This window comes from Accipiter gentilis, chromosome Z (assembly GCF_929443795.1).
Source record: "Accipiter gentilis chromosome Z, bAccGen1.1, whole genome shotgun sequence".
In the NCBI taxonomy this organism is placed as follows: Eukaryota; Metazoa; Chordata; class Aves; order Accipitriformes; family Accipitridae; genus Astur; species Astur gentilis.
In genome coordinates, this window is record NC_064919.1 from 66,298,746 (window position 1) to 66,311,479 (window position 12,734).

The following is a 12,734-nucleotide window of genomic DNA, read 5'->3' on the forward strand; positions in this document are numbered from 1 at the left end:
ATTCGCAAGGCTTGGTAAAGATTTGTATTTTACATGACAAGTTGTACAAAGATTCAGACCTTTTTCTCCTTAATCTTCCAGTGATGCAAGCCTGTTAGAACTCATGATTACACTGGCATCTCTGAAAGTTGCTTGCTGCACGCTAATTCTCTTTACAGCTGAAGATACTAAAAAAACCAAAGTGAAGGTGCTCAGATCATGTAGTCAAATATGGCATCATTTAACATTCCAAAGATGATAAAGATGCTGGTAAAGCAGAAAGTTCCTCTTCAATTTTCAACCATGCCATATCCCATTCTTCACTGAGGGCTAGAAAACTCACAGAACTCTGACAGATCAAGGGCTCCAAAAAAGCAGAAATGTTGGCTGTCAGCTGGTAAGGAAGAACTCCATGCTGGGTGGAATGAGCTTGCATGGATCAAAATACACACAATACTTTAAAAAAGCCAATCCAAGAACAGCAAGATCTGTCCTTGTATATATTGGTGTCACAACTTAAGTCCAGCCAGCAACTAAGCACCACACAGCCGCTTGCTCACTCCTCCCTCCCAGTGGGACAGGGAAGGGAACTAGAAAAAAAGTAAAACTCTCGAGTTGGAGATAGGAAAGACTTAATAATGAAAGTAAAATAAAGTGTAATACTAACAATAATAATAATAATAGTAGTAGTAATGAAAAGGAATATAATGTAATAATAAAAAACCAAAACCCAAGGAAAGAAAACAAGCGATGCACAATGCAATTGCTCACCACCTGCTGACCGATGCCCAAGCAGCAATCCGCCCCTCCCAGCCAGCTCCCCCTGGTCTATATACTGAGCATGACATCCTACGGTATGGAACATCCCTTTGGCTAGAGTCAACTGTCCTGGCCATGCTCCCTCCCAGTTTCTTGTGCACCTGCTCAGTCAGCAGAGCATGGCAAGCTGAAAAATCCTTAACCCAGGACAAGCACTACTTAGCAACAACTAAAACATCAGTGCATTATCAACATTATTCTCACACTAAATCCAAAACACAGCGCTGTACCAGCTACTAAGAAAATTATCCCAGCAGAAGTCAGGACAACTGGCAACGCAGCTAAATTCTCACGGTCACCTAAACAATCCACTGAGTGGGAACATACCACTCCCCCCCATCCCCTACCATTCTACCAGGGCAGCATGTCAAGGCTTACTGTTTGTTGTTTAGACCACATCTCTTCAGTCACAGGCAGCATTTAGTCCCTCCTCCGATGCAAGGTTGTCTTCCACCAGAAACTCTGAACACTGCCATTCCTCAGCAGATTTTTGAGGAACAAAACATTTCTTCTCTGGGTTTGGTGGTCATATTGCTTACCATCATAACACACCAAAGTTGCAAGCTGGGCATTTAACATCAATGAATTCTCTGTATGCAATTCAACTCCAGTAACAGACACCATAAAGGAGGCAGAATCAACTTTCAAAAAACTAATTTTAATCAAAACAAAAAAATTGTTGATCATTAACAAGTTTATAAAACAGTGATTTAGTTACATAAATAAATTGATATCAGTGTATCAAATCTTAATTACTTTCAACTTCATGAGCATGTTTACATGGGTGATGAAGTACAACCTTTTTACCTATTATAATAAATAAAATGGAGAGCATGAAATAGTTTTTCTAAACAAAAATACCTACAAACATACCTCTAGCATGTTCTCTAATGAAGGGAACAAGAGACACTGGACAACTTTTGCACCAAAACATAAAAACTGCTTTAAAAAGCACAAGGATACAGAACCATCAGCTAAAGTAAAGACACTATACTGTAACCAAAGTTGGTATTTAATAATATAATGAACAGTTTGGTAGTTAGATCTCCAGTTTGGTTATTTTAAAGCATTAAGACAAGGCAAGATAGAAGGCTGCTTTTGTTTGAGTAAATCTAGAGAAAATAAAATATATTAAAAAAACAAACTGAAAAGTAGAACAGTCATACCTACACAACTTTCTGTCCTGCACAAAGTCAAAATACCTATGCAGAATATATATATATAATATATATATATGTTATTTGTGCACAAAGGTTAGCTTATTATTAGCTCACTGCAAAGGCGTAATGTATCATGTCAATCATTTTGGAAAACATTTTGCGTTTTACGTCAAAAAGGATATTTCTTTAAGTCTTCTAGGCTAGGAGGCACAAACCCCAATTCTGGCATACTGTATTCTTAATGCTAAGGCTTGCTGCTCTGGCTGTGTATTTTTTGTTGTCCCTCTTTACTATAGTGCCTGTTACAAGCATGTGTGTATGTGTGTATACATATATATGTATACACGGGTTGTATAAATATATATATATAAAATTTTCCCCAATAGGTATCAGTCCAACCATGCAATCCAAAAGGTGGCTCTGCATAGATGCCCAGCATATAGTTCACCACCTGAGCCAACCCTGAAGCAAGGCGCACTTTAGTCCTTCTGATAGGTTTTCTTTTTTGTTTAAAACCAAGCTACTGCAGCTTCAAGTATTTTGCATTACATAGATTTTTTTATAAATTAGTTAATGTTATATTTTTCAATATTCAGACATATACTATAATATATATACAGTACAATAAATGCTCTCATTCTTTTTTTTAATTTTTTTGATAAATCCCTGAGAATGTATGTTGACAGTCGCTAAGTTTCCACATGCACAAGCATTGTGTGCCATGCTTCTGGATGAACAGCACTGCAAAGCCACGTGGTCAGCCTTTTAACTATTAGTATTTCACTTGTTGGTTTGTTTAAATATGCTGAAATGTAAGGATGAGTTACAAAGGAGTAAAGCTGAATCCATTCGAGGTACTTATCACAGGATGGAGGTGTTTTGTTTGGTTTTTAAAGCCATTGCAATATATGTTTGTTTTTGAGGCTGTGAACGTATACAGAAAGAACAGGAGAGCGATGTGGGCTTTTGCCACTTGACAACATATACTCAGTGTAAACCAAACCTTTTTTAACCTCTCTCTCATACAAAACAGAAAAAAGGAAAAAAAAATTAAACACACAAACTTTCACAACATGACAGTTTAGTTTGCAAACTCAATATAACTATACACATATAATACCGGTGTGGCTCTGTTTCTTTAAGTTAAAAAGGATACAAAGGCAGGCTCAAGTAAAAACAAACCATCCCCCCACCCCCCAACCCACCATTCACACATTTTCGTCAACCAAACCGCTCACGAACCAGCATCATCAGTTTCTTTTTGCCTTTGTAGATTTGTTTTAGGTTATCAATAAACTGTGTAAACTGGATGTGACCATCATGAGCCATTAAGAAGGTCTCTCGGGCCTTGCTGAGGAACTCTATAAACTCACTATAGTGTCGCGGGCTGATGTGAGTGAGACGTGAATGAGTTGTGTTAATGTAGGCTCCGATCGTGGCATCTAAGAGTTGCCGTAAAGGGGCTTTGTCCAGCGACATGAGCTTACCAGAGTTCCTCCTTCCATGAAGTCCCACCATGCCAGGAGTGGTCAAAGTACACCTACGCAAAATGTCTGACAGTACTGTTGCACATTTGACACTTTTGACCACCAGAGGTATTATAGCTGCTAGCTCATTTTTCCCAAGGGAGTGGCTGAGCGCACATGCCCACAGAACGTCATTAATGGCAGGGTGTGTGTCCTGATTGTAACTCAGGTTGAGATGCGTCATGGCCAAAGTGGCCAGCTTGTAGGCCCGCATGGGGTAACCACGGTGCTCCATGTATCGTGCTATAGTAAAAAGCTGCGAGTAGCTCATGCCAGTTGTAGCAGCATCTAGAACGATTTGGTAAGCGGTCTCAAAAGCTATGTGATCTTTTTCACATAAGGTCAGTGCAGAGAGGGCACAGTTTTGAGGATCCTTCATGGCACACTGTAGAGCAAGCGTCCTAGCACTGCCGGCCAACTTCTCCTGCTGATGACAGTCCAGATGCAGACGGACAATGGTGCTGTTGGACATCACTGTTGTAGCAACAATACTAGTGGCTTCTGTTGGAGTGAAAAGTGTAAACCAGTTTTGCATGATACTGTCCAGTGCATAAACACCTAGGAGAAAAAGAAAGGATTAGCCACAACTGATAAAACCTAGCAGATTACAGACCTTCAGCAAGAGTTTACATTTCCAGCAAAGTCTAAGAGGTTGCTAGTACATCCAAGGGGATGCTCTTCAGCAAGAAGGGGTAAACCAGATAGCATGGATGGAAAAGGACTTTAAAAGAAAGGCTACTGTGCAAACTCTGTGGCAATCACTGAAATGCAGAAAATAATAAAAAAAGCCTGCAAGATAAGCTTTAATCTCATGTGACAACTGAGCTGTTTTACTTGTTATTTAAGACAATCTGGATAACAAGTTCTGACTCATTTGGTCTTGTCACATCACTCAAAAGCAGTCCTCACACTGAACACTTTTAAAAGGCCATTTTAACTTGTTTTCTCACTGTGCAACTCAAGGCACAGTGCATGCACAAAACAATATCAAGGTATGCGAAGTGGCTTTCTTAATAGAACACCATGGCACACCTTAACAGAACACACTAAGGACACCTTAAAAAAAATATCCTAACCCCCACCTCCTCCCAACAGGCTTTTCACATACATCTTGTGTCAAATTCATATGCACCTGAACATCAGGATCCTTATTAGGGAAATACTCTGAGCAATATGAACTACTGACTATTACCTGAAACAAGTATTTTCCTTAGTATCACTTTATTCCTGGTGTGCGTGTGTGTGTTTGTGTGTGTGTTTGGCAGGGGAAAGAAGGGGGAAACAGTGACTAACGTGTTCCATAAATTGAACCTTAGAGCCAACTAGAGCACCTTATTATTGCTAAAGGCAGTTTACACACATCTGTGAGCCCACCTAAACCACACCCAGAGGTCCTAATTTTCTCTGTAGGACTCTGATGTTTCCTGTGTACCCCTTTACTCATATGCAACAATTCAGCATAGCCAGAGAATACCAGATCTTCATTTAAATAAACAGATTCGTTGCTTTACCATCTTGATTAAGTCTCAAGAGTACTTCACATGACATTATAGGTTCTTTATAGGATACTTCTATTAGTGTATGTAAACTAATTTAAAGCAGTATTAAACCCAGCATTTTATTTGCCAATATGCAACTGCACAAAATAATACCAAGGCACGAATATCTGTAAGATAGCCTCAGCAATAATTATCTTAGCAAAGATAAAAAAAGCAATAAAACAAGAGTATTGCATGAAAATTTGCAGACACAGACCACCTTCTGGCTGAGAGCATACAAAGGCAAGCTGTATTTTCCCATGCTACTGACAACATTAATTTCCCAGTTAAGCATAGAGCAAACAATAAACTAATTCAGAGAATAAGCAGCAGCAATCCTCTGAAGTTCTGAAACTCAAGAAGCATGTATGCAATACAACCCAACTCAGATGTATGAAAAAGGAATAAATACAGTAGGGAAACATGCCTTCTAGAAATACCTTTAGTGACAATTAAAACTGTTCCCTTATCAGAAGTACTTATATTGTCCCTATTACCACAGCTGTTGAATTTTATTTTTTTTTTTACAGCTACACAGTTTTTAATGCACTCATTTTCACTTTCAGATTCTGTATCCTCATTTTGCAGATGGTAAACTGGAATACAGAAGCTAAGGGACATGTCCATCAAGACACACAGGAAATCTACATCATAGCCACACAACAAAGATGCATTACACTCTAAGCTTGGATTTACCCAGGGGATTAAAAAAACCCAAACCTCTAACAATGAGAACCCCTTCACGAGATCCTGTCTGCCACACAGTCAAGGCATCCTCAACATTTCATTTGCCTGTTTTCTGGTTCCTTTTCACACAGCTGACCAGGCAGCTCTCACCTGCTTTTCAGAGCCTCACCTGTCCTTTCAGAGCAAAGTTGTAGCACAATGCAGCAGCCCATGACCACAAGCCTTCTCTCTACTGCAGCCTGAAACCCAAACCCATCATGGAGGAGACAAAGGGAAATCTGGGGTATTTCCCATAGATTAATCACACCCCCACCTTCCAGAAGGAAGAAGTCACACTGCATTACTGAACTATTGCCTCATTTGATCTGTGCCTAAAAAACCCTCTCATCATTACCATAGTGTCTTCTCACCAAAGGAATTCTATAGATCAACAAAAGCGAGAGACATTTGCAGAACCTGGGTGTTGACAAGCAAGATCAAGCCCTCTAAGATCAGCTGACAAACATCTCAGTACATACCCACTTCTGTTGCACATGTTACCAACCACCTCACCATTTCCCGCCGTCGCCAATTCAGTGTTGACAGCGTCATTCGCATTACCTATTAAAACAAAACAAACAAAATACAAATTAAACCTATTGCAAACCAAGGCAATATACCAACAACCAGGGATTTTAAAGTTACTCAAATACACTAAGGTTCAAAATGGCAGCCTCTTGCCCTCTCCACTGTTACCTCATTTTTAGCTGATATGTCGAAAGATTTGAAAAATATGGCTCAGCTATCTTAGAATAGCATGCAGAGAGTAATTCCAACTGCAGATCCTTCAAGACTAGAGAGAGACTGTTTTATCTGTTACGAAGAAAAAGCCCCCACCCCACAAAAAAGCCCCTCCAACAACAAAAAAAGCTCAATCAATTACAAATTATTCAAATTAAATTATACCATGTCTCATCCCTCTATGCACAGTAGTCTTTAATGTGGAAACATGTCAACTCTTGCTGGGCAAACTAACCCCTTTAATTTTTCCCTCATCTGTATTTCTTTTCATTGACTTCAATAATACTGTACTGTGATTCGACTGGCTGCTTATTCTGCAAAGATATATATACAAATCCAGATATATCCAGGTATTATTAAGAAGTCCATAGTGATGATTTCTCTCTCTGAACAAGGAGTCCCTGCAAAGAATGTCCATCATAAAACTATCAGAATCCTAGAAAAAGTACTCTAAGCTTCGATTGTAGTGCCTACAATTTACATCACTTGCAGTTATTGCCTATGTTGTTTCTCAAAACATGGGCAAATACGTTTATTCAGTAAACCAAACACAGCATGGGAATTGCATGTGAAGTTTGCTTCAGCTACCTGGACAGACCCCACAGATCTAGATGAAGCAAGCAAGCAAGTATTTTTCCCCTTAGAGTATCAGTGATCATACTATAATATTACTATTTGTAGCAATTAAATAACGAGCATAATAGGATAATCACAGAGCTCTTAGCGATAATCTTCACATATTAAACTCAACAAATGCACTCACAAAACAGCTTGGAGTCAGCAGCATTTGTAAGAGGGTTCTCAAGTCATATCCCCTCCCAATCCTAAGGTCACTTCAAAGTGGCATGCAGCCCTCTGTCATATTTGTTACTCCCGCCACCTCCTTTAGTCCTACACTGTAGACAGGATAATTAAGAAGATGGAAAGATTGCCAAGGAGCACAAATGCACAGATGATTTTTAAGAAGTCTCGTTATAAGCAACCATGAGTGGTTCCAAGCTGGCCTCCAAACATTCCCACCTTGAGACCCTGGTGAGTGGTTGTACATCACCCAAGTAACAGGATAAGGCCAGCTTTGTTGGCTTCTGATATTGTGGTATCATTTTAACTAAACAGTTATCTAAGTGCTAGACTGGAGAATAGCAATTTGAAAGAAAGCAAACTGATCTGTAAGGAGCAACCCAAGCAATTTTACAATATGAAAATACAGCTACAGTAAATGATGGAATCAGCCTTTGCTTGAAGTCCTTCTGGAAGAAAAACATGCAGGCCCAAGACAAAATGCTTTGGAGTCCTATTATCTGTCCCATTCATCCATCAAAGGGAAGGTGTCTAGGTGACTTCCTGTATTGATGCACACAGAAATTGAAGGCTAACACTCTTCCAATATCCATGACAAATTTTCAGATTCCCCCAAGCAGAGGTGAAGCCAAGAGAAAATACAGGGCTATGGACTGAATGCTGCTACTGGTGAGGGAGGGGAGGTAAAAAAACCAGCCAGTGTGAATGACGACTTTTTTGAAAGTCTTCCCTGATGACTTCCCTCACCATGGTGGTCTGTAAAAGGATCAGCATTCACAAGAGCCTTCAGCCTGTGTAGTGGGCATAATAATAGTCCCAGTGCAGACAGCCCTAACCTGAGAGCAAAAAACAATACCATATCTAGTTTCTTGACATGGAACAGTTTCTTGACAAACTATTCTGGAATTAGGTTCCTTTTGTTTGATTAAACTGGCAAGCTGAGAACAGCAAGAGAGGGGCCTGTTACTGATGATAAAAAACCCAAGGATTTCAAATAAAGCACGTATTGATGTCCTGACCAAGGAGGAGCTGAAGTTAATTCATACTGTAGCATATGTAGCCAAAGAACTATTTCACTTCTGCTCAGTACATTCTTGAGCTACTAATTCCTAAAAGGGAGTTCCACATCTGTCCAAGATCTATCCAAAATCTGCGCTATCAATTGAAGAGAGCTTCTCAACGAGTCAGGAAGTCTGAAAATGATGAGACACCCCTGGGAATTACATAGCTCATCAGAAAGCCAAGCTCTCTTCCACACAGAATAACCTTGACTTTGTCTTGAAGGATCTTTATGAGAATTTCTTATAGCGGAACAGATGATCTCACCACCCATAAGAGATACAAGAAATGGCCAACGATTAGCTCCTGAACCAAGGTGAAACCTCTTCGTCATGCACATTGGCAGAAGGTTTATTTATGTAATTATTTATTCATTCATTCATAGGTTTTGGGGGAAAGGACGCCACTTGCCAAATACACACAGTGATCACCTGCACCAACTTGTTCAGCAGCTCTGCCAGCAGTACCCGTTTACATGTGTGTGGTAATACTTACTTGCACTGATGTAGCATACAACAGGCAAACAGAGGAAAAGAAGCCCTTCCTGCACCTGCAGATCTTACAGTGTCTGTGCCAGTAAGGTTCTGAAGGACAGAATACACCTGAGATGCTCCATGCCCATTTGGCCATGCTGATGACCTCTTTCCACAGACAGTTTAAAAGCCTTCCCCCTGCTGAGTCACGTAACACATGCTGCCATCAGAAATAGGGAGAAAGAACCCAGGGGTCTATACATTACTCCCAAATCTAGAACAATATAAGAGGCTTTCTGTCAGAAATCCCAGTGACAGAGTTGTGAAATTGTTGGTATTGTCTCCTCAGCCCAACCAGGCCAACTTGCCATTGCTGTAGCTGAGGCAGAACAGTGTACCCGTGAGGACACTGCTGTTTAGTTTACCACGTGAGGTGAGAAAGTTTTCTAGGGCACAAAAATGTCATAAGTAGTCAGACACTAGATAGTGAATACAGACAATCTAATTGCATTAAGTCAGGGGGCAGGGAAGGGGGAAGCATGTGTAGGCCACTAGAGACAGTGCTGACAGGTTTTTGCAGGAAAAGCGTTACTGTAGAAATCTACACAGCTGTGAATTACTACCAGAAAATTGCTATGCATCTTCCTTCTGGAAAGGAAACTACCTTTAAGATTCTTAAAACACGCTCATAAGCTTGGGACAGGACAGTCGACAAGTTCTACACCAGTTTGTTCCAACTGCGGACAAAGGGACTGAGGAGAAAGTATGGGTTCATGGTACTTCTTTCACTAGATCTTACTGAAGACATTCTGATTACACCATCAACCACAAAGTTGTATCCATGAATACAGTGATATCCAAAGTGTGCTGCTACCACTGAATGATACTTGGTGAATGCCTGAGATGACACACAGGCCAGTCATAAGGATCTTCCTCTCTCAGGTAAACAAACATTTAAGGCAGAAACATACCAAGATGTGAAAAAATTAGTAGATTTCCACAGCAACCTTGGGAATATGAAAGGCTAACAAAGCATACAGAATCTCAGCTTTCTGATTGAAGACTTCAGCTTCTAAACGTCTAGTATAGGCAAACAGTACCTTTCTTTGGCATGAGAAGCAACTGGGATAATATCCTTTCCCCAGAAGTCTTTGGAGCTTTGTTTACTGAAGCAAAGTAATAAATGGTTTTCTGATCTTTGCATGGTATTTTTGAAGAACTCCCTGAAGAGGGATGAAGAGATTTGTTTTGGTTGAAATGAACTGTGTAAACTCCAAGATTCATCAGTGTCAGGCAATATTACTCCAGATACCTAAAACTTAGCTGTCTCCTTTTAGCTTGCAAAGTCACTCCTAAGAGCCTGAAAACTGATCTCAGGTTCTTGTACACTTCAAGCTGAGTCCGATGCATCTGACCGTCCCACTGCTTGTGGAGAACAGTATTTTGATGAAGGAAGTGAGAGGGGTCCTGTTAGCACAGTCTGCCTTAGAAATAGGTCGTTATGGCTAACCTTAGCTTTCTCTAGTAAGTCAACAAGCACTTATGAAATCTCATTTAAGGGAAAGGAAAGGAAGGAATGGTAAGAAACCCCTCAAGCACATGCAGAAAATACAGTGCATTTCTGGCAAGCAGAATAATTTTGCTTTCAAGCCAGTCCTACATATACTCCTGAACCCATTGCACTGGTCTTCTCTCACCCTTGCACAGAAGAATGCCCTGCAGCCAGCTGCTCCCAGCTCTCTCTTCCACCTGAATGGCACAAAGGGGATGCACAGACCCTTGGTCTGTGCTTACCAGTCCGTTGAACTCTGTGTCAGAAAACAGAATCTAAAAACTCCAGACAGAGCTCAAAAAGGGTATGGTCCTCAGTGCTTAAAAGCTATACCCAGCAACAGTGGGTCAAATTCCCTTCTTCTATTGTAACAATGGTGAACAAGGGAAATACCTGAAGGCCCAACTCCAGAGAAACTTTCAGAAGAGTGATGTCTGGCAAGCTGTCCATGAGTGTTGCTATTTTAAATGCATCCTGGGCAAGTTTGAAGATGTGTGATGAGGAGTGGATATTTTTCTGGATGGATTCTAACACTGTTTCCAGCCTCCGAACATCACCTGCAAGGTGTAAAAAGAAACACCAAAATGGAACAAGCTCCCAAAACATCCAGTGTATTATAATTGAGCCTGAGCCATTGAGGCATTATAATTGAGCCTGCCCTTGCTATGCAATAGTATGATGTTTCACTTATACACACTTTGTTTTCAGAAAACTTCCATAATTAAATCACATCTGAATGAAAGATATAAGACAGCACAACCTCCTTTAGTGCCTGATGGTGTTAGTACAGTACATGCCCAAAAGTCAGCCTGATATGTGAATTTTAGAATCAATTTGTCCACTCCTAGGTCTGAGAGTCTATGTTGGGTGTCAGAAGAACAAAGAGCTGTCTCAACAGCCTCAGATCAAGCTCATCTGGCTACCATCTAGCTAGCTTAACTACTTTGCTAGAAAACTAAGTGACAGGTTTAAGCCAGTTCAGTTTTTTGTACCCTTTTCAAGCTCCTGACAGACTGCAATTTGGATTCCTAAACACAAGTTTTATAACCTGTTTACTCCATGCAATATTAAAAGCATACATTTAGTTGAGTACATAACTGACAGCAACGTACCTTTGGCTGCTGTTAGCATGGTCGATGCCAGCTCACACTGCTGGGATTCAATGTGACTTAGGGTGAACCAGCGGGGATACCGGTTTGGAACAACTGATGCAATGTGGTGTGGGCGGGATATGTCTCCCGAAGGAGCTGTAGATTCCAATACTAGCAACCTGAAATAAGGAAGAGACCCTCTTTCATTAAATCATTATTACATTAGGTTACTCATAAGCAAAACTAAAGCTGCAAAAACACTTGACCTTGTTTATGAATTGTGCCTTTTTGGTTACAAAAAAAAAAAAAAAAAAGGACTTGAAAACCACTTCTCTTCTTGGGGAATCTTAAAAGTCCATTTGCCAAACTCCCCTACATCAGTGGGTATCTGCAGGAATTCACAGGACAATGAAGCCACCCATTAGCCAAGGCAGCAGAGAGTTTCTGCACCATGTACAAAGCCGAAGCTTTTCTCCCTGCCTTGTTTCAGTCTTTGAACTACAGTCCTCAAGCAAGGAAAGTGGATAAGTTCTACACTGTACTGAGAACATAGAACCATTTTTCGATATTTGGAACATACTTTCTTCACTTACAAAAGTTCAAAGTAAGGGATAGGGATATTCAATAAGTCATTCAGATTTTGACCTTGCAAAAAATTCAGACATGAATTTTGTCCAAAAAGGACATTTTACTGTTCAAATATGACTACTTTTTAAAGTCATTAAATTTTAGCCTACCAACATTTTATAATGTACCATAATCTGATGTTAGGGTCCCAAACAGCAGTGACAGAGGAAGTTTCTTTTAAAGTTACTTTTCAGATTCCATTTTCTAATCCTGAAGCAAAAATTTGGGTATGTCAATCTACAACAGTCTTATTTACCTTAGAAAATTCAAATTAATGTGTTTGTTGTTGACTACAACACAAATAACTACTACAACAGACTCAACTGATGGCACTTGTATTATACAAGTACACTAGATACTACATAAATGCCAATGCAAAAAGTAGGAGTGAACAAAAATAGGCATTTTTATTAAATACAATTAAGCATAGTTTCAGGACATGAATGTTTAGTGAGACATCAAATGACAGTAATAAGACTAGCCAGAAGAAAAGCCTTTCAGATGCTTAGCTTCTTGATCAGGGTTAAGATCTGAGTTCTGTTTCTAGCAGCTTTCATACGCAAGCGAATTTCTAGCAGGAAGTCATCTGGGAGGACAATGGAAACTGGATCTCTTTTGTCAATAAAACTGCAACTACTGAAT

At 40.0% G+C, this 12,734-nt stretch overlaps 1 protein-coding gene across 3 annotated transcripts in view; it reads right to left on the minus strand.

Moving 5' to 3' along the window:
* Window positions 1–1,435: 1,435 nt before the first annotated feature.
* The window catches only part of ZSWIM6 (zinc finger SWIM-type containing 6), a 111,908-nt gene continuing 100,609 nt past the window's right edge, over window positions 1,436–12,734 (minus strand). For all 3 annotated transcript variants that reach the window (XM_049795337.1, XM_049795336.1, XM_049795338.1), the window contains 4 exons: window positions 11,487–11,644; window positions 10,768–10,931; window positions 6,228–6,309; window positions 1,436–4,042 (listed from right to left, as the gene is read on the minus strand). In XM_049795337.1, coding sequence (XP_049651294.1) covers window positions 3,180–4,042; window positions 6,228–6,309; window positions 10,768–10,931; window positions 11,487–11,644 — 1,267 coding nt within the window. In that variant the 3' untranslated portion in view covers window positions 1,436–3,179. The remainder of the gene's footprint in view (window positions 4,043–6,227; window positions 6,310–10,767; window positions 10,932–11,486; window positions 11,645–12,734) is intronic.